This window comes from Paramisgurnus dabryanus, chromosome 20, assembly GCF_030506205.2.
Source record: "Paramisgurnus dabryanus chromosome 20, PD_genome_1.1, whole genome shotgun sequence".
NCBI lineage: Eukaryota > Metazoa > Chordata > Actinopteri > Cypriniformes > Cobitidae > Paramisgurnus > Paramisgurnus dabryanus.
In genome coordinates this window covers 2,256,275-2,274,985 of record NC_133356.1, presented here as the reverse complement: position 1 = coordinate 2,274,985, position 18,711 = coordinate 2,256,275, and the positions used below count along the sequence as shown (strand labels likewise).

The window sequence follows — 18,711 nt, the reverse complement described above, 5'->3', positions numbered from 1 at the left end:
TGCACAACGTTTATTAAACTGAAACGGTGATGCATTGAACACCCTGTTGTGATGACGCAAGAGTTGCAACTACGGCAGCTGAGAGGCCATTCTTTGTGTTCCTTTTTAAATGTTTCTGAAGCCTGATGAAATCGTTATAAATGTGTGTTTAATACTGTAAAATACCCTCGATGTTACAGTCACTGACCTTGCCGTCCAAATGAAAGACAACATCCAACTTGAACCCATTGAGCGAGCTGTCTCTTTACTATCGCGTGGTTTTATACATCTTGCCGCTGATTGGGCTGACATTTCTGACACACCCACCAAACAAGAGAAAACGCTTCTAAAACCTGTTGCATTCCGTTGCACACCGTTTCCAGGAAACATGTCGTTCAACCCGGAAACCGTAGCAAAACGTTGCGCACCGGTGTGAGATTGAACGTGCCCCTGTTCGGTGTGTGTGGGTAAATTCCAAATGCCGTTTGTGCGCCCTTGAAGGGCACTTCGCGAAGGGGATGTAAAATCCAAATAAACAGAAAAAGACGCTGTATTTTATCACCAAGTGTATTTTAATTAGCCACACTATCAGACAACATTGCGCAACTTTATCTAGAGTTTATACATCAAGAGATTTGATCTTCGAAGGGAATAGGGCATAGTGATCATCACTTTCGATTGGAATTCGCCCTGTGTGTGTGTCGCCGCAGGCGCGTGCGCTGGCATGTGTATAACAACACTGGCTCTGATTGGCTACCATGAAACACATTACTCTGCCTTAGCCAATCATAATCGCTTATCTCGTTATTAACCTACCTCCTCACTAGCTGTGTGAGCCAGGGTTGCGTTTGGATCACACAGGTTAATGCCTGGCTCACACCACAGGATAATCGGGCCGAATTTACCCCGATTTTCCCCTCCCGAGAATCCGAGGGAAAATCGGGCAATGGACCTTGATCGGCTCCGAAGTTCGGCCCAGATTATCCTGTAATGTGAGACGTTTAAAAGTCTAAACTTACACCTTGCAATATGCTCTCAAGCAAATCGGGGCCGCCCCGATCTTATCAAACATGTTTGATATTTAGGATTTTAAATCCGCATAATTACGTCAGTACTTTCACAATAATCAATGAGAGACGGAGATGATTGACAGCTTTCGGGACCGCGAAACAAGCAGCAGTACGGGTAGACAGCGCAGCCGGAGAAATAGTTTGTGGAAGTTAATGTTTCATTCTACTTTCATTCCGCCACAACTGCAGCTCGTTGGGGCAGACAGGCGATTTAAAATATCGAAATGAATTCCTCGCTTGATTCACGTTGTTCACTCTTTTATAAACATTATCTAAAATATCTTAAAAACAACAGAACATGATGATGGTCAGTCACATCACGCACCTGCAGCTATTCTGTGTATAGAGGAAATTTAATAAAATAAATAGGCATACACGAAATATGTTGCACTTAAATAATTAGCATATTAACAAAACGAATTTAAATTGATATGACGATTTTCAGTTCTTTTTTGTGACGTGCTCCACAAACGCACAGAAACTGATTGCTGAAACACCGCACACTTGTGAATCTGATGCGCCTCATATCCAGACTTACAACGTTTCACATTAAATTACATATTTGTCCAGAACCATTGGTAATGTAAATACTGAATTTAACACTAGACACTACACTGCAAGATAGAATAGATTAGAATAAAATAGAAACTTTACTGTCATAATAAAACTATAATGAAATTTTTTAGAAGCTCTCAAAGACCAGTAGCCTCAGAAGAATAAACAAGAAAAATAGAATTTACATAGTATATAGCTAAAAATAATATCACTGCAGAGCAGTATATATACAGTGGAATTAAATAATGCAAACAACAGTGCAAAATAGAGTTTAACCAAGCATAAGTCATTTAGCAGCAATGCTTATAAACCTACAATAATATTCCTGTTAGGAAGAAACAGGAAAACAGAGCATTGATAGAAATAGCATACATCACTTAATAGTAACTCCTAAATGTGCAAAAAAAAAATATTTAATATTTCTCTCTGCATAACACATCCTTAAAACATATCATGATCATTGCCATAAACAAGAGCTGAGGAGGAGAAATCACCTAGGTTTCAAAATGAAAGCTGCTACTTTGTAAATATTTAAAAAGAAATCATAATAAATGTATCATAATCTTCATTCCTTTATATACTCTTCTCCTGAGGTGACGTGAAGTGCTTGCTCTGGCAAGATAATCCTAATAATATCCTTTAGTGTGTGATGCACTAGGATTTTAAATTCATGTAGTGTGAGCATGTTTAAGATTTGAGAGAAGAATATCTGACAAGATTCTCCTTATGTGTGTGCTGCAACCAGATTTCATAATCTGCCAGGATTTAAAAAATCCTGTAGTGTGAGCCAGGCATAAGTCAGTGCATAGTAACGCACCGCATTTAACGTCCGGTAACGTTAACGGCGTTGTAACGGCGGGAAAAGTAATTAATTAGATTAGCCCAGGGCCGGAGTGGGGCCACTTTTCAGCCCGGGAGTTTCAGGCCCAAGACCGGCCCACTTTTCCATAGTGTTATTCCAAATTAGCACTTTTTTCAAATTGGATAAATAAAGCAACAGTTCAGCTCTTACTATAGTTTTTATTAATATCATGGTTCAACAAATAAGGTAAAAGCTAAATAATATTTCACTTAAGATGAGAAGTTAACAAAAATATTCCTCTACACTCTAAAAAAGGCTGTGTTATTTTTGACACATAATGGGTAAATATTGGACAGAACACACATGCTGGGTTAAAAATAACCCAATGTTAGGTTGTTGTGCAACCATTGATTATAATAACCCAACAGTTGGGTTAAAACAACCCAGCATTGGGACAATTTTAACCCAGCAGTGTGTTCTGTCCAATATTCACCCATTATGGGTCAAAAATAACCCAGCCCTTTTTGGATCTATTCCACAAGAAAAGGTTGATAAACTATTAGCATAGCTAATGCTTTGAGGCCTATGATTAATCAGATGCAAATAGAAATATAAAACCCAGTCCTAATTAAAAAAGAAAACAATTTGACAAAAATATTGAATCCAATATTGGGTAAATATATAGCATAACAAGTGATTTATAAGCTTTTTTAGGCTTGTCATTTTTGACTGGGAACACAAAAGGTGTTATAGGGTTCTGAACACAACCTGAGGGTTAAATAACTTTAATTCATGTTGTTTATTCATGGGCTCCTCATTTTCAGCGGGAAACTGGCTTATCTGCTGCTCAGAAGCTGTCTGCATAATATTTGCAAAGTCCATGTATACACAAAAGGCTAACATTTTAACTAAAATAAAATGTTGGCTTGTAAATAGTTTGACAACAGTATTAGCCGAATAATTACGTTGCTAATGCTAATCATTACCAGGCTTATTTCTCTTTAAGTTACCTGTTTTTGTCACTTTTGTTTGTCCTCTTTAAAATAAATCTGTAAGTTTGGCACATTTGGCAGCATCCTCCCTTCAACGGATTTTTTCTTCAACCTGTTTTTACGCCCTCCTCCTCTCAGACGCGTATTGTTATGGTAGGGCCGGCCCAGCCTACCGGAGAAAAGTTTTCTTGGACGTGCTATGGACCGAACCAACTCAATGGGAGGGGAGGGGAAAACTCCCTCACATGGTACAACCCATGCAGAGGCTGCGCGCTGCAAATGCGAAACGTGTGAAGTGTCATTTAAGAGAAGATAGACTCACTGACGTGACAATTGTAAAAAAAAAAAAAAAAAAAAAAACTCGACCGGCCCAAAAGTGAAGCGGCCCACCGGGAATTCTCCCGGTTCTCCCGATTACCCACCCCGGGCCTGGATTAGCCCGTTACTGAAAAATGAACGTCGTTACGTAACGCCGTTCTTTTAAACGGCGTTATTCCAAACACTGTTACCTGGTGAATCTTAATTGAATTGAATTGTGAGGGCAGTGCCAATGCACACCCCTAGTGTTCATACAGTAAGACTGACGTGACACCTTCATAATCGACAAATGACTTTAAGCACGTTTATGACAACTGCAAGTGTCATCTGTTTTATTATGTCATTTTTAATGCAAAGATGAAATTGTTTGAGATGTCTTTGTTATGATCACTTGACCAATTCATCATAACTTGTCATGACAACTTGACTTTACCAAGACAACTTAACTTGGACTTTGCTGATGTAACATGGCTGCAGCACTGCCCGAAAAAAGTCCCCTGCCATTGAAAGTTACTAAGAGGACTATTTTCAGCTGCTGCGTAATATCACTATGTGTGGTGCAGCCATGTTACATTAGCAAAGTCCTTGATTATTACGCCAGAATGAGAGTGTAGTCCCAGCCATATCTGCCTAGAAAATCACAACTTTAAATTTTCTGTTGGTCTTAGTACATGATGAAACTACAGAAAAGTCAAGTTTTAAATAGGAAAAATATTGAAACTCTTTGGTTATTTTTTAGCGTGATGCTAATGGTCTAATCAGATCAATGGATTATGCTAAACTATGCTAAAAGTGCTAGCGCCAGACCCAGAGATCGGCTGAATGGATTCCAAAACATAAAAATCAAATGTTTAACTCTAGGGGAGCTGGAAAATGAGCTTATTTTCAAAAAAAGTGGAATGTGCCTTTAATGACAGTTGTCATAAACGTGAATAAAATCTGTCATGTCAGTCTTATGAACACCCCTTCAAGTAAAGTGTTACCGCAATGCTTTGTGTAATACCAAAACATCCTTAAAACAAGTTATTTCATGGTTTGAATTAAAAACAGGTAGGCCTATATACATTTTTTTGGATTGTAAGACAAATGAGATATTAAATAGATCTCATCTATGATTTTTATTGCCTCTTACCAGCAGACCCAAAGTTTAAAAATAACTATATTTTTAAATATCCTGATGTTTAAAGAGGTAGCAAGTCATATTTACTCCCACAAAACTCAGCTGCTTTTACCTATTTAGTTGGTTTGGGGTGCAGTGAATTCTAGAAACCTCACTAACTTACAGGGGAATTTGTGCCTTTATATTATGCAAATGTCCTCTTTCAAGCAAGGCAAAAATAATACTGAGATAGACACACTCACAGTAGGACGGAAGAGACCATGCTGTGTCCCACAGAGGAGAATAAAACCATCTCTCTCTCTCTCTCTCTCTCTCTTCTCTTTGAGAGTCTTCTTGAATGGGATCCCACTTCACTGTTTTCACAGGAGAAAGTAAACAGTGAAAGGAATCTCACACAGCAGTGTTTCATAGTTCACAGTTTCATAAAAAAAGTCTCTTCTGTCTTTACATACACCATCATCCTATAGAATGGACAGATAGACAGACAGACAGACAGAATTTTTAAGAATGCATGAGTTTATCTTTACATGTGAGTTAGTGAAGGATTCCTTTTTGAGTCTTTCACCTCAGTTTGGAGGTCCTGCAGAGACAGAAAAGAGAAAACAAGAAGCAGAATTTTACAGTAGATGCAGAAGACAGCACTGACCACATGACATTGATCTTCTCAGGGTCCTAAAGGTGATTTGGGTTTGCCAGGACTTCCTGGACCACCAGGCCTGCCCGGAGTAAAGGGGGAACGGGTAAGAACGGCTTTCTTATCAAATACATTTTGAAAAGCTTTTTGATATTAGACGTATTTACAGTGCCTCTGTGGTGGTACACGTGAATTATGTTAAAAAAGTGTGCGTTTTTGTTTATAATCACTTCAAATGTTATATAATGATTCAGTATGTATTCAGAAAACAAAGACGACTAGACGGTGCTACATAAGCATCACTATTTTGTTCAGCAGCTCAACTCTTTATAATCACTAAGCAGTTTTCATTCAATTACTCGTCTCAGCTTTTAAGACTTTGCAATTATTTGCAATTTGCTCCCACTGGTGTTTTAAAGCTTGTATAGAAAAGTACAATGAAGCTGTTGAAAATTAAATTGGCCCTTTAATGCTAAACGATTTCTTTAATGCATTTAAAGCGAATCAATTCATGCACCTTGAATGGATTTAAATTTGTATAAGAAGTCAAACAGTGAATGAGAGTTATTGAATAACTGGGTTGTTGTTATAAAATCTTTAAGCACATTGTTATCCTTTGAGTTAAATATCTATGGAAATGAATTTCTGAATTATACAGGGTGAAGCCGGTGATTCTGGACCAAAGGGAGAACAGGTGAGAGTCTGATTACATTGTTATCAAACAGTGCTACATGAACTAACTAATAATCCATATACACACAACTATAACAGACATAGGTTTACACTGCTTAAAATAAAGGTGATACACGATGCAATAAAATAAACATTTATGACTATATGTTTCTTTGGAAAACCGAAGAAATTACTGATTTTGAGTATCTATATGCTTTTAAATGTGCTTAACATTATATATCACACAGCTTTTTAAAGCACTGTATTGATTTTATGGTGTGCTGTTAAATCCCCTAAATCTATGAGATTTTCTGCATCAATATTTTTTATTTGTAGGGAGATCAAGGAGCAGAGGGAACATCAGGAGACAATGGAGATGTTGTAAGTAGCACAATAATACTATGGTAAAAATGTCAAGTATCAGTTCAGTATGTTTATGTGCAATTTGTGCTATTATAACCTTTAAGGATATTGTAGTGAAATTGCTGTTGATTCTCTTACTTTGTCTGTTTTGCTTAGGGTGAACCTGGCCCACCCGGTGTAAAGGGCGAAGTGAGTTTTCTTGCTTTGAAATCTATGAATTATTGACTTAGGTCTATTCAGCGGTTATTTCTGATTTCAGTCTTTTCCTTGGCTATATCCCAGTTATAGTCTAGCGTTCTTCTTTAGCCCTTAGCTAAGACATTGAGCAAAAATCACTGTAATGATTTACTGTTTTAAATATACTATAGCACTATATCCATTCACGTAGATTTCTTTGATGTACATTTAGGTCGGTAACCAAGGAGATCCAGGTAATAGGGGACCAGATGGACCGCGCGGGCAGCCTGGCCTTGAAGGACCTCCTGGTAGCCCTGGACCGCGTGGTGTGCAAGGGGACAGAGGATCTCCAGGACCTCGTGGCTCCCAGGGGCCAATGGTATGATTTAAAGCTTTCATGAAGTACTGGGGTTGATATTTGAAAGTTGTGGGGATATATTACACAGATTATACTAAGGGACTGTTTACACAATGTTTTTAGCTGAAACTGAAAAAGTTTTTATGCAGTTTGGCTGTTCGTTTACACAACAATGGCATTTTGGGGTCATGAAAGCACAAACTTTTAAGAGACGGGTTTCAAAGTGCAAGCTTTTGAAAAACTTTGTGTAAACTATGGCAAGGTGGGGACCAAAACAACAATGGCGTCCTACAGGACTGCTCAAGCGTTTATTGACGCTTCTCCAACAAAGTTTAACAAATTTTGGCACATTATATTTCAGGGTCACTAATGTAACTCATTATTCATCGAAACAAAACTGCTCGATGCTTTTGTTGATCTTGATTGTTTGTATTTATCGCTCTGTAGATGAATGTTAATGTGCGTTTAGTGTTTCTTTACAATGTAACATCGCCATCTACTGGCCTGCCACACATAATACAACATTTTAGTCATTTTTATGTATCCGTATAAACACAGATCTTTTTGACAGGATTGTTGTCTGTACGTGACATTTTTTTAAAAAACACGTTGTTGTGTAAATGTAACCTTGATAAATAAAGACTAGTGTAGGGACCATTGTGTTGAACCTAATTAACAAATGCTTTAGTCAGGGCATCTGGCCAGCAGATCTAACGCATGCTACAGTTCTTCCATTATTAAAAAGTGTAAATTTGGCAATAGAGGATCCTTATAATTTTAGACCAATCTCAAACTTACCTTTTAGCTAAGGTTTTAGAAAAAGTGGTTTTTAAGCAACTACAAGCCCCTATCACCCCATTGCCGTTTCAGTCATAGCATGAAGACAGTGTTGGTCAAGGTGTTAAATGACATCTTTGTTTCACTGGATAATGATGAAAATTATATTTTAATTTTGCTTGACCTTACCTCAGCGTTTGATGTGGTGGACCATGATGTTAGTTTTGGGGGCTGTAATTCTTCAAAATTACTAAATCTTTGGGGTGTTCCACAAGGGTCAGTCTTGGCCCCAATCCTTTTCACCTTTACATGCTACTGTTGGGGGCTATTTTTCAGACAAATGAAGTAGCCTATCATTCCATTGTTGTGCTGATGATTTGCCCAAGAGACAATTAAATTTAAATTCAATTGATGATTTATTTGCATGCTTACACAATGTTATGGATTGGATTCCTGCAAATTGTTTGAAGCTTAACGAAAACAAAACGTAAGTTATTGTGTTTGGACCAAGTAAGCATTAAGTGCTTCAGTGATTAAATGCAACTTCATTGACGAGTTTTGTTAAATCTAGTATAAAATCTGGGATTTTTTTTGGATAGTGATTTATGCGCAGGACAGCCAAATAAATACTGTGGTGAGATAAACCTGCATCTGTTAGCTAAGACTAAACCATTTCTATCCAATTTAGATTTAGAGAAAGCTATTAGTGGTATGTTTTTTTCTCGAATGGATTACTGTAATTCCCTTTATTATGGAGTTGATGCTCGAGCACTTACACATCTACAGAAAATTCAAAATGCAGCAGCAAAAATGATCAAGTCGGCAAAGAAATATGAATTTGTGACTGTGTTATTAATCTCACTAAAGTGGTTGCCAGTATGACTCGGAATTGGCAATCGCGAGTTGTATTAAATTGTGCGATATAAATAAATAAAACAAACAACAAAACAAACAAACATGTAAACACTCATTAATAAGAAATAATAAGCTGACATTTAACCTAGGGTGACCATACGTGGCATTTTCCCTGACGTGTCCTGGCTAGGATTTTGGGTGCGTCCTCTGGAAGTCGCATTTGTCGACCACATACGTCTTCGAGGTTTATTATTCCAGGTTCTATTTCAGAAAAGCAAAATGTTAAATTTCATGGTAAGAAGGAAATTTGTATATCTTTGTATGAAATAAATGTTAATTTTATATAGTTTTAACTGAAATCTGTGAACCTCGATGACGTATGCGGTCGAACAATGCGACTTCAGGAGGACGCACCTGATTTCCTGGCCAGGGAAAAATGGCACGTATGGACACGCTAATTTAACCTAGATATATTTAGAAAAAATTATGATGATAAAATCAAACAATGATATCAGAAGCATTCAACAAATTGCGGCCTTTAATAAAACTCAATTTCAAATTTTTCAAAAAAGTTGCGTTTTTTTGAAGGGGAGATCTGAAATGAGACAAAATAATATGAAGAATAAAGTGTGTGGATTGTGTGATTTTCATTTACAATAAAGCTGTTTGTGTTGACAGGGTAAAGAACCGAGCGACCCACACATCAGACAGGTGTGCATGCGTGTGATGCAGGGTGAGTCTTCAAGCTCAGATTTCTTGATTTTTCTTTGATGCTTTATGCTGAGCGTAAGAGCTCTTCAGACAGGAGAACAAATAAACACTTGACCACAAAAGTCCCAATGAGATGAAAGAATAGTTTGTGTTTTGTTTGAAAGATTTCTCTTTGATTTCATCCTGACGGACAGAATCATGTTACTAACATTAGCCATCACTTCTTCCTCCTCCTCCGGTTCCCTCATGACTCTTTTATTCACATTTCACTGAAAAATTCATTTTCCTTTAAGCTGATCTGCACTTTCGACTCAAAGCGATGAGTTTTCTTCTCTAGCCCACCAAACCCTCCCTGAAAATCCTAAAAGCTCAGTCGAGCATCCCGCTGCATATATTTTCAGCAGGTTTTGTGAAATTCACTGTACCCCAGCTCTTGCTCATGGCTCAGGGCCTTGGATTGGATTCTTTACATCCTGAATAATCAGCCTTTGCTTTTATCTTTTCTCCCCATTGAAAAGGAAGAAATGCTCCCCTTGTATGCTCAATTTCCCATCGCAAATTGAAAATGTAAAAGAGGGGAGAGAAACATTCAAGGGATGAATGAGGACAAATGAAGAGATTGAGCTCGAACACTTTCCAACACGCTTTTAAAATGATTTTGAAAACAGGCAAAATTATCTGCTTATTCACAAAAATATTGGTTTTAAAGCTTTGAAATAACCTACAGTAGTATATGAAACTTCATCTGTAAATGTAGTCCCAGATGAGGTTTCTTTAATATCTCACCCAATGAGATTAAACGTAAAGAAAACTTTTTCTTGAGTCTCTCGCATCTCAGATGTTTCTCCTGAGAAAAACACCCAAAGATCTCAACAACTTATAAAACAAACTGAGTTCAGCCAGACAGCAGACGACAGCTCCGGTGCGCATCTGGCCCGGAGTTGTCTGCTATCTGGCAATCAAAAGTTTATTATTAAAGATTTCAATCTGAATGAAAATATTTCTAATCAAATTAACCCAAATCTAGATTACATTTACTTTCATTTATTTATTTATAAAGAGACCATGTACAAAGTTTCCATTCCATTAGGGTGACCATACCTGCCATTCTTCCCGGATGCGTCCTGGCCAGGATTTTGGTGCGTTTTCCGGAAGTCGTATTTGTTGACCGCATACGCCATTCAGTTAAAAACATAAGACATACAATTGTAGTTTCATTCTTACTTTAAAATGTAACGGTTGCTTTTCTGTAATAATAATAATAATAATCCTCTAAGACGTATGCGGTTGACAAATACGACTTCTGAAAGACGAAGCGGAAATCCTGGCCAGGACGCGTCTGGGAAGAATGGCACGTATGGTCACCCTACATTCCATGCATTGTACCGGATTAAGCTAAAAGCTCATTTTCACCCGCAGTAAATCTACATTTATTTTACAGCTCAAAACTCTTAACGTTTCTAAGCAGTTTTACTTTCATTCTCTTTTACATTTATTTATACAGCACATTTAAAAACATCTTAAGGTTGACCAAAGGTTAAATGTCAAATCTCCTGATCTATGAGATTGCAACAACTGAATACAATTTTCCTTTAAACACGATAAGGTAAAGGAAAGTTTAAACCTGGCACACTGTCGGAAATGGTCAAATATAGCCTATACCCCAGCTGTCAATGGGGCTTTACCTTTTTCAAAAAGTACAGCTTTGTGCCTAAAGAGTTCATATTAGTACTTTAGAGGTACCAAATGTATACATATCTGTACTTAGATCATATATTAGAACAGTGACAGCTAGGCTACACATTTTTTTCTAACATTTTACAATTGAGATTGATCTTAAAATACAAATAAATGTACACCTGTTTATCTGTAAATCTATAATAATGCACCATTATGTACCACAAACAGCCTACAGATGCGTTAATGAACAATATTACTTGTAATAAATCATATAATCCAGTCATTGAATATAAAAAGAACTACTAAAGTGATCATTATTTTATTTCTAAACCCCTTAAAAAGAAGTGAATAAATAATGAAAGACAAAGATATAAAAGAAATATTACCCTGAAGGAGGCGCTCAAACCTCAGCTCAGAGACTCAAGTCAATGCACACAGCAGTCAGTCTGCACTGGTGGGCAACTCCAATTAGAGAATACAACTGAGAAATCAATGGACAAAATGAAGTCGAAATGAGCTGTGCTAATGGCAGGAGACAATTCACACTCATTAGCACATCGCATCTTTGTCTTTTCAGAGCAGCTGGCCCAGTTGGCCGCAAGTCTGAGAAGACCAGAGTCCGGTGCGGCCGGACTGCCGGGCAAACCCGGACCCCCCGGACCTCCGGGAACCCCGGGTGACAGCGGCTTCCCTGGGCACGCTGGTGCAAGAGGACTTCCTGGACTCAAAGGACCTCCGGGACCCCTGGGTATCAAGGGGCCGAAAGGTGAGTTGTTGTTATGTGTTACTACTAACCTGTCAGACTTCAGGATGTAAACAACATTCACATAAACCAATCACTTTCTAACATCTCTATAGTGTTGTATGCTAAAATTAAAATGGCTTTTTTGATGGCTGCTAATTGTTTGCTACTGTAATTCAGTTATGAGAAATGTTTAATCATTTGGGTAAAATGTCTTTTACTGGTACACATCTGGGAAATAAAGAGAAATGTTGGTTTTGTGAGCTTGTTTTAAAGTTTTGGTAAATGAACAGTGATGACAGTATTTGTGTTTTAGGTGAGATGGGAGACAGAGGAGACAGAGGACCCACAGTTCGGGGACCCAAAGGCACACCAGGCCCTCCAGGTCTACCCGGTCAGTCTGAACTTCATACATGATTCTTGTCAAAAAATTTCACTTCACAATAAGCTTATATCTACCTCCCAATTCCACCTTGTTGTTCTAATGCATAAATGAAGGTGCTATTAATGAATATTGTCTGCAAACCAATTTATTCTGAAACAACTCAATTGAAATATCATGCCAGAGTTATATTTAGCACGGTTGCAGTAATAGACTTATAAAATGAAACCGTCAAATGTCTGATGAATTGAAGGTATAGAGACTTTCAATTTTATTTATGTGTCACTGTCACTTACTGTCAATCAAATGAACTTGTATAAATAGGATTTCTTACTTGGCCAGTTTCTCAGTGGCTTAATCAGAACAGACAGACGAATCTTGGCTTTCTTTAATGCAACCATTAAACTTTATGAGGCGCTTTCCCGGACAGGGCTTATCCAAGTCCAAAACTAAAATGCATGTTTGAGCTGCTTTCATTTAAAGACATCTTGTCCTGGTATATCTTAACATATATCAGTGTCATTGTTTTATTTTAAGATGCACACTTGTAGGGGTGGTCCGAGGACAGGGCTTCTCCTAGTCCCAGACTAAAATGCATGTTTGACCTACCCAGTCTCACAAAATTATGTACCTATAGTCATGTAATTTTTTGATTCTTTTTTGTTATCATATCACAAATTTCTGTTTACGTGTCATTGTCACGTATTGGTTACTCAACTGCTTTTCCCCCCCTTTTCAAACCATTTTCGCTTCAGATTTGGTGTTTGCATTAGGATGTCACTTTAAGTATTGGTTTATAAAAAAATCAGATTTAAAAAAAATATTTTCTACATTTTAAACCATTGTCGCCTGGCGTTAGGGTTAGAGTTGGTTTTGGGTGAGGATGTCATTTTATGTAAATCTAACCCTGAACCGAAGCAACAATGGTAAGAAAATCGGACAAAACACAATGACACATACACAGAAATTTGTGATACGATCACGAAAAAACACGGAAATTTGTGAAAAAAATATAGGTATGTAATTTCGTGTGAATGGGCTGGTTTGAGATGTCTTCATTTAAAAACATCTTGCACTGACTGACGTATCTTAAAATATATCAGTGTCATTGTTTTGTCTCAAGATGCACACCAGTATTGTTTTTTGTAAGGTATGTTGATAAAAACTACTTAAATATCCTAATTTAAGTAAGGCCTAGTCCTGGATTAATATAAACCCTGTCCCATCATTTTTACACCCTCATGTTGTTACAAACCTGTATATATTTTTTTTGTTCTGATAACCATGAGAGAAGATATTTTGAGAAATGTTTGTAAATAACTGTTCATGAGCCCCAATCACGTCCATAGCATAATTTTTTCCTACTATGGCAGTGAATGGGGCTCATGATCAGATATTGACAAAATATTTTCCATCGTGTTCATCAGAACAAAGACATTTATACAGGTTTGTAAGTAAATGACGACAGAATTTATTTTTTTGGGTGAACTATCCCTTTAAGTTAACTCTACGTTGCGTTGTTTCTACCAGGGCTTTGAACCAGAATTTTTTCCTAATTGGTTCGTTCCGAACAGAAACTGTATTTTAACGTTTCCGGTTTTCAGTTCAACCCTAAAATTTATGTTGCCGGTTAGAACAAAAAACAAAGTTCCTGAACTGGTTAATAACGTTCCATGTCAGCAGAGAGATCATTAGGACATTAAACTTAAATTATTAGTCTACATAATTTTCCTTAAGTCTCTATCTTGTCTTCAGATATTACAAAAAGGCTACATTATGTAAGCGGCATAACTGTAATTCTGACATGCCTACATTTGTTTCAGCATTATACATGAATTATCGTTTATTGGCAAACAACTTAAACAAATGTTTTTATTAGAAAAAGAATACTGTGGTTCGCTTGCTTTTTGAAACGCGTCTCTCCGTGTATGCACTTATGAGTGCACTTAAACATGTGTGCAGAGACAGACAGAAGACGAATTCCAAACGGCGCTTCAGGAAGAAGATGCAGCATAAACAGTCGCTCCACATAAAGTGAAAATTATGTTGTTTGTCAGTGCTTTATTCACCAAATGTATTTTAATGGACTACAGTATGAGACACGGTAGTGCAACTCTCTCTCTCAAGTTAATATTTCAAGAGTTCTGATCTTTGAAGGGCATAGAGATAATCATGTTTGATTGGAGTTGGACCGGACACATTTAATCGCATGTGCGTATGTGCGAACAGAAAATTGCTCACTTTAGCATCTTTTAGCGGTTAAATTGTTTAAAATCACTTCAGTGTTAAAATTTGCAAGCCTTTGAAACACGTGCAAATGATCAACTTTCACCCTATTTAAATTTGTGTATTAATCCATGAATTGCATGCAAGCCGAACCATGGGTCAACTGCGATCCGTTACACCACTAATTAGTAAAAAACAAACATCTTGAGATACTTGATAGCCTCTTATGATTGAACATTAGAGACTTGGGCTTGAGTAGACTACTTGCTGGGGGCAATCTTCTGATTTATCAGAAGAGTCAACGATGACTGGAAGTGAACTTCATCGAGTATTGCACAGAAATCTTGTCAAAGAACAAAAAAATAACGGTATTAAGCGGTTAATATTACTTTAAATAAACAATTCTATTCCGGAACATTTATATTTTGAAAGTTTCTGATTTCGTTTCTGTTTCTTGCAAAACATCACAAAAATTTGGTTTTCGTTCCGTGAACCGGTTCATAGCCTTGCTTTCAACCTATGGTTGGGTCAAATATGCATATTTTCTAGGTAAATTTAATACAACAGTTGGATTTGTCCATATTTTACCAAACCATGACCTGAACCAGCAGTGTTTAGCTCACAGAAGTTTCTCCACTGACCAAACAAGTTCAAGTTTTTCCATGTCAAAATAAAGTCAAAACAATCCTTAGAAATTTTAATTTAGTTCTGATTTGAAGTTAGCGTAAAAAATGACCAACCTGTTTCCATCTCGCAGGTGAACCTGGAATACCGGGATACGGTCAGGATGGGCGTGATGGAGAGCGAGGACCACCCGGAATCCCGGGACAGCCTGGCGTTCCCGGTCCTCCTGGTACAGCTGGTCAACCGGGTTACTGCGACCCTTCAGCCTGTAATCTGAGCGCAGGTGCCGCCCATCAAGACTCTAACATGAAGGGCCCGGGAGGAAACTAAAGCCGTACTACTGGGACATCAGGATCAGGTGGATTCAGATAGTGACAGCTCTGTGAGGAGCACAAAACATTCCCATCACCCTCACAGAAACATTCATAATGGTGGTGAACTTAGACCGGGGGCTGCAGTGTGCCAAAGATAAACCTGCCAAAAATCTGGGTATTAGCAGAAAACTGAAAGGGTCCTCATGTAAAGGAATAAAAAAGAGAGCAAATATTGTAAATGATTTGATTGATTGTTGTTTTGTAAGAAGTTCATTTCCCTGCTGAAGAACAGTGATGGAAAGGTGGAAGATTGCGAGGGAAACACAAAAAACATTTGAGAAAATGCCGATACACATTTCATATTTCTATTTATTTTACATACTTCGAAGGAATTGAAATTTGTACAGAGATCAACTATTGAATACATTTGAATGTTTCATATGACCTTAAAATAAAAACTAGGCCTCAAACATTCAAAGTAAAGTGGATTTATTGTTCAGACCAACTTTCTCTCACTTATTTCTGAATGATAGACCAGGACAGATCGGCTCTTTCAGTGTTGAGTCACGCTGGCAAACACAAATATATTTAAATACCAGATTATATTTACACCAGTCTTATAAAACATCATAATCTTAAATACAGACTAGATAATGGCGGAGCATGAAGTGAATGAATATTTATTAAAATAAATAATTTAAATGTTCATTTATAAATAGACATTTAGCCCCTGAATATGCAGTGGCCCTAAAACGTTTTCAGATACTTTAGCCACACATAATGTAAGTATATGAATACCATAGTAAATGTTTTAAACAAGCAAGCACAACCGACATGAGGTCAACAGACTATATTAGAGTTTGTAACCAAATGGTTAGAAATCACCACAAAATGCATAAGAACACTGCAATAAATGACGTTCTTACTAAGTATTTTTATATTGTTTTCAGTAGAAATATCTAAAAATTCTTAACTCAAGATGCATTTTCTTGAAGAGCAAAATGACCTAAGAAAATAAGACTAGTTATTGACAAAAAAAAATATACAATTGAAGTGAATTTGTGCACAAAAAAATAAAAAATAAAATTGCCAATGGGGAAAAAAATAAAATAAAATATATTCTTGAATTAAGTGTTTAAGAAAAAAGTAAACTTGTCTCAAGATTTTTTGCTTGTTTTAAGCACAAATTCACTTCATTTTTTTTTTTGGTCTAAAAACTACTTATTTTCATTTTGCTCATCAAGAAAATAAGTTAAGAATTTTAAGATATGTCTACCATAACAAAACCCAAGAAAGTCATTTTTTGCAGTGTAACCTTTGCAGATGCCACATGAGTTTATATCTTTACTTGTGCAATGCAAACATTAAATGTGACAGAAGTGTCTGAATACTTTCCCAAGCCACTGTTTATATTTATACATATCTCATGCACTCAACAAGAACAAATAACAATATCAGTGTAATGCTGAAAGTCTGTTAAAATACAAAGCGAAACATTTAATGCATCAACAATATTGCAAATCTTCGTAGAGGACATAATTATCTGTAATGATTATTGATATGGAAACATGGCATTGAGCCCAGGTCACACAACTATGAGAATCACACTACAAGATAAACTGAAATTAAAAACTATTGAGGCAGCAAATATTGAACAGGACATCAGAAAACATAAATGTCACATCTTTCTATGAAGAAGTGAAAGTGTGGTAAATAAGGGTAATAACACAGTCATTATAATTGCAATAGGCAGATGCATTAATGGAGACTGAAAGCAAATATGTACACTGTTAAAACTACATATATATGATATACTTAAGGCAACATTTGGGGTTTGTCACACTGGCAGAAGCCTCTCAAAAACCTTCAGGTGTCTTTCCTTATAATTGGGTTACTGGAGGATCTGTTGAGCGTTTAAGGTACTTTGAGTTTGCTGAAAAAGATGCCTTTATACAGTATACATACAGTAGTGTGTTGACCTCATTTGACCTTGATTATCTAGTTACACAAATAAAAAAATCAACAATTAAGCCTATAAGGCCAAAAAAAGATAAAAGGTAAAATGTATGCATACTGTATCTGATCAAACTGATCTCCCCACAATGAGAATTCATTCATAATGAGAACAAAACCAGGATACTCTCTTAAAAATATTTGGGTGAAACGGGGACAAACTCAACCGTTTAAATGAGAAAATATTTAGATTTGACCCAACAGTAAGTTAGCATTTTAGGTTGAAACAACCCAACATAGCTAAATTACAACCCAACAGGTCAGGTTTGTCACTTTTTGACCCAATACATTTCACACAGAGTGTTTGTGATGCAGGTAGATGAATTAATGTTACCCTTCAAGTAAGTCCACAGTTTAAAGCCCTTGAGAAAAATATTGAGAAATATCCACACATCAATGCTACACAAGTATCCATGATACTGTATGTCGTCATATAAAGAGTTATTATCTTTACATTTTAAACATCTGCAGTAAACTTCAAATATTTAATTTATGACAATAAAGATACATTTAGCATAAACAATGCCTCTAAATGACAAAACATGTCCGAACGTTAAGAATATCAATACTATTAAACAAACATGAATGGGAAACAAAGTTTGAAATCATGACTGCTGTCTCTAAGGCTCCGTTTACATCTGCTATTAAGATGCACTTTGGTCGATAGGATCACAAATGGACAAGAGAGACACATTCATGTTTACACTTGTTTTTTTTACCTCTTTTGTGATTATTAGGGGGTGATCTGTGGTCGGTAAAACACAAGTGCGGGAAATGATGCGTTTAAGTCGACCTGCACTAATATTATGTCAATGGCCTCTGCTTGCGTTTTTAGTAAACATGCTGCACCGTGTTTTAAATGTGTTTATACCATGGTCTGTTTAAATACTCGATTCTGATTGGCTGGAAGGTGTGCATTAAAACCGTTTAACGCACAGGTAGTTCCAGTCAGTTTGATTAAAGTTAGAAATTAATCCACTACTATAAACATTGGTAACCATAGTAACACAGTTACACTTGCAGAGAGAGCGAGAGAGAGATTTCCAACTGTTTGATTTTTGTTTTCATTTAATTTAATCCATTTCAATAAATGTAATGTGTCCTTATATAGTAATCGTGGTTAGAGACGTCGGTTTTATTTCACACTTTACATAATTCATTTAAATAAATGATTAGTTCAAATAAAGATTGCCTTGTCACTGTCAGTGTTGACTGTCATTCATAAATTATTTAATGAATTTAAATAAATATGATAATTCATTTAAATAAATTCAATACAATGGCACTACTTTATTTAAAGCGGACGGAGTGCGAGCCTTAACTTAAGAAGATGACCGTCATTTTTTA

At 36.6% G+C, this 18,711-nt stretch overlaps 1 protein-coding gene across 1 annotated transcript in view; it reads left to right on the top strand.

Annotated features, from left to right (window-relative positions):
- col9a1b (collagen, type IX, alpha 1b) overlaps nucleotides 1-18,569 on the top strand; it is a 30,105-nt gene extending 11,536 nt beyond the window's left edge. The window contains exons 24-32 of the mRNA XM_065296018.2: nucleotides 5,505-5,576; nucleotides 6,129-6,164; nucleotides 6,479-6,523; nucleotides 6,662-6,694; nucleotides 6,915-7,061; nucleotides 9,351-9,405; nucleotides 11,641-11,829; nucleotides 12,122-12,199; nucleotides 15,171-18,569. Of these exons, the coding sequence (XP_065152090.1) occupies nucleotides 5,505-5,576; nucleotides 6,129-6,164; nucleotides 6,479-6,523; nucleotides 6,662-6,694; nucleotides 6,915-7,061; nucleotides 9,351-9,405; nucleotides 11,641-11,829; nucleotides 12,122-12,199; nucleotides 15,171-15,367 (852 nt within the window). The 3' untranslated portion in view covers nucleotides 15,368-18,569. The remainder of the gene's footprint in view (nucleotides 1-5,504; nucleotides 5,577-6,128; nucleotides 6,165-6,478; nucleotides 6,524-6,661; nucleotides 6,695-6,914; nucleotides 7,062-9,350; nucleotides 9,406-11,640; nucleotides 11,830-12,121; nucleotides 12,200-15,170) is intronic.
- The last annotated feature ends 142 nt before the right edge of the window (nucleotides 18,570-18,711 follow it).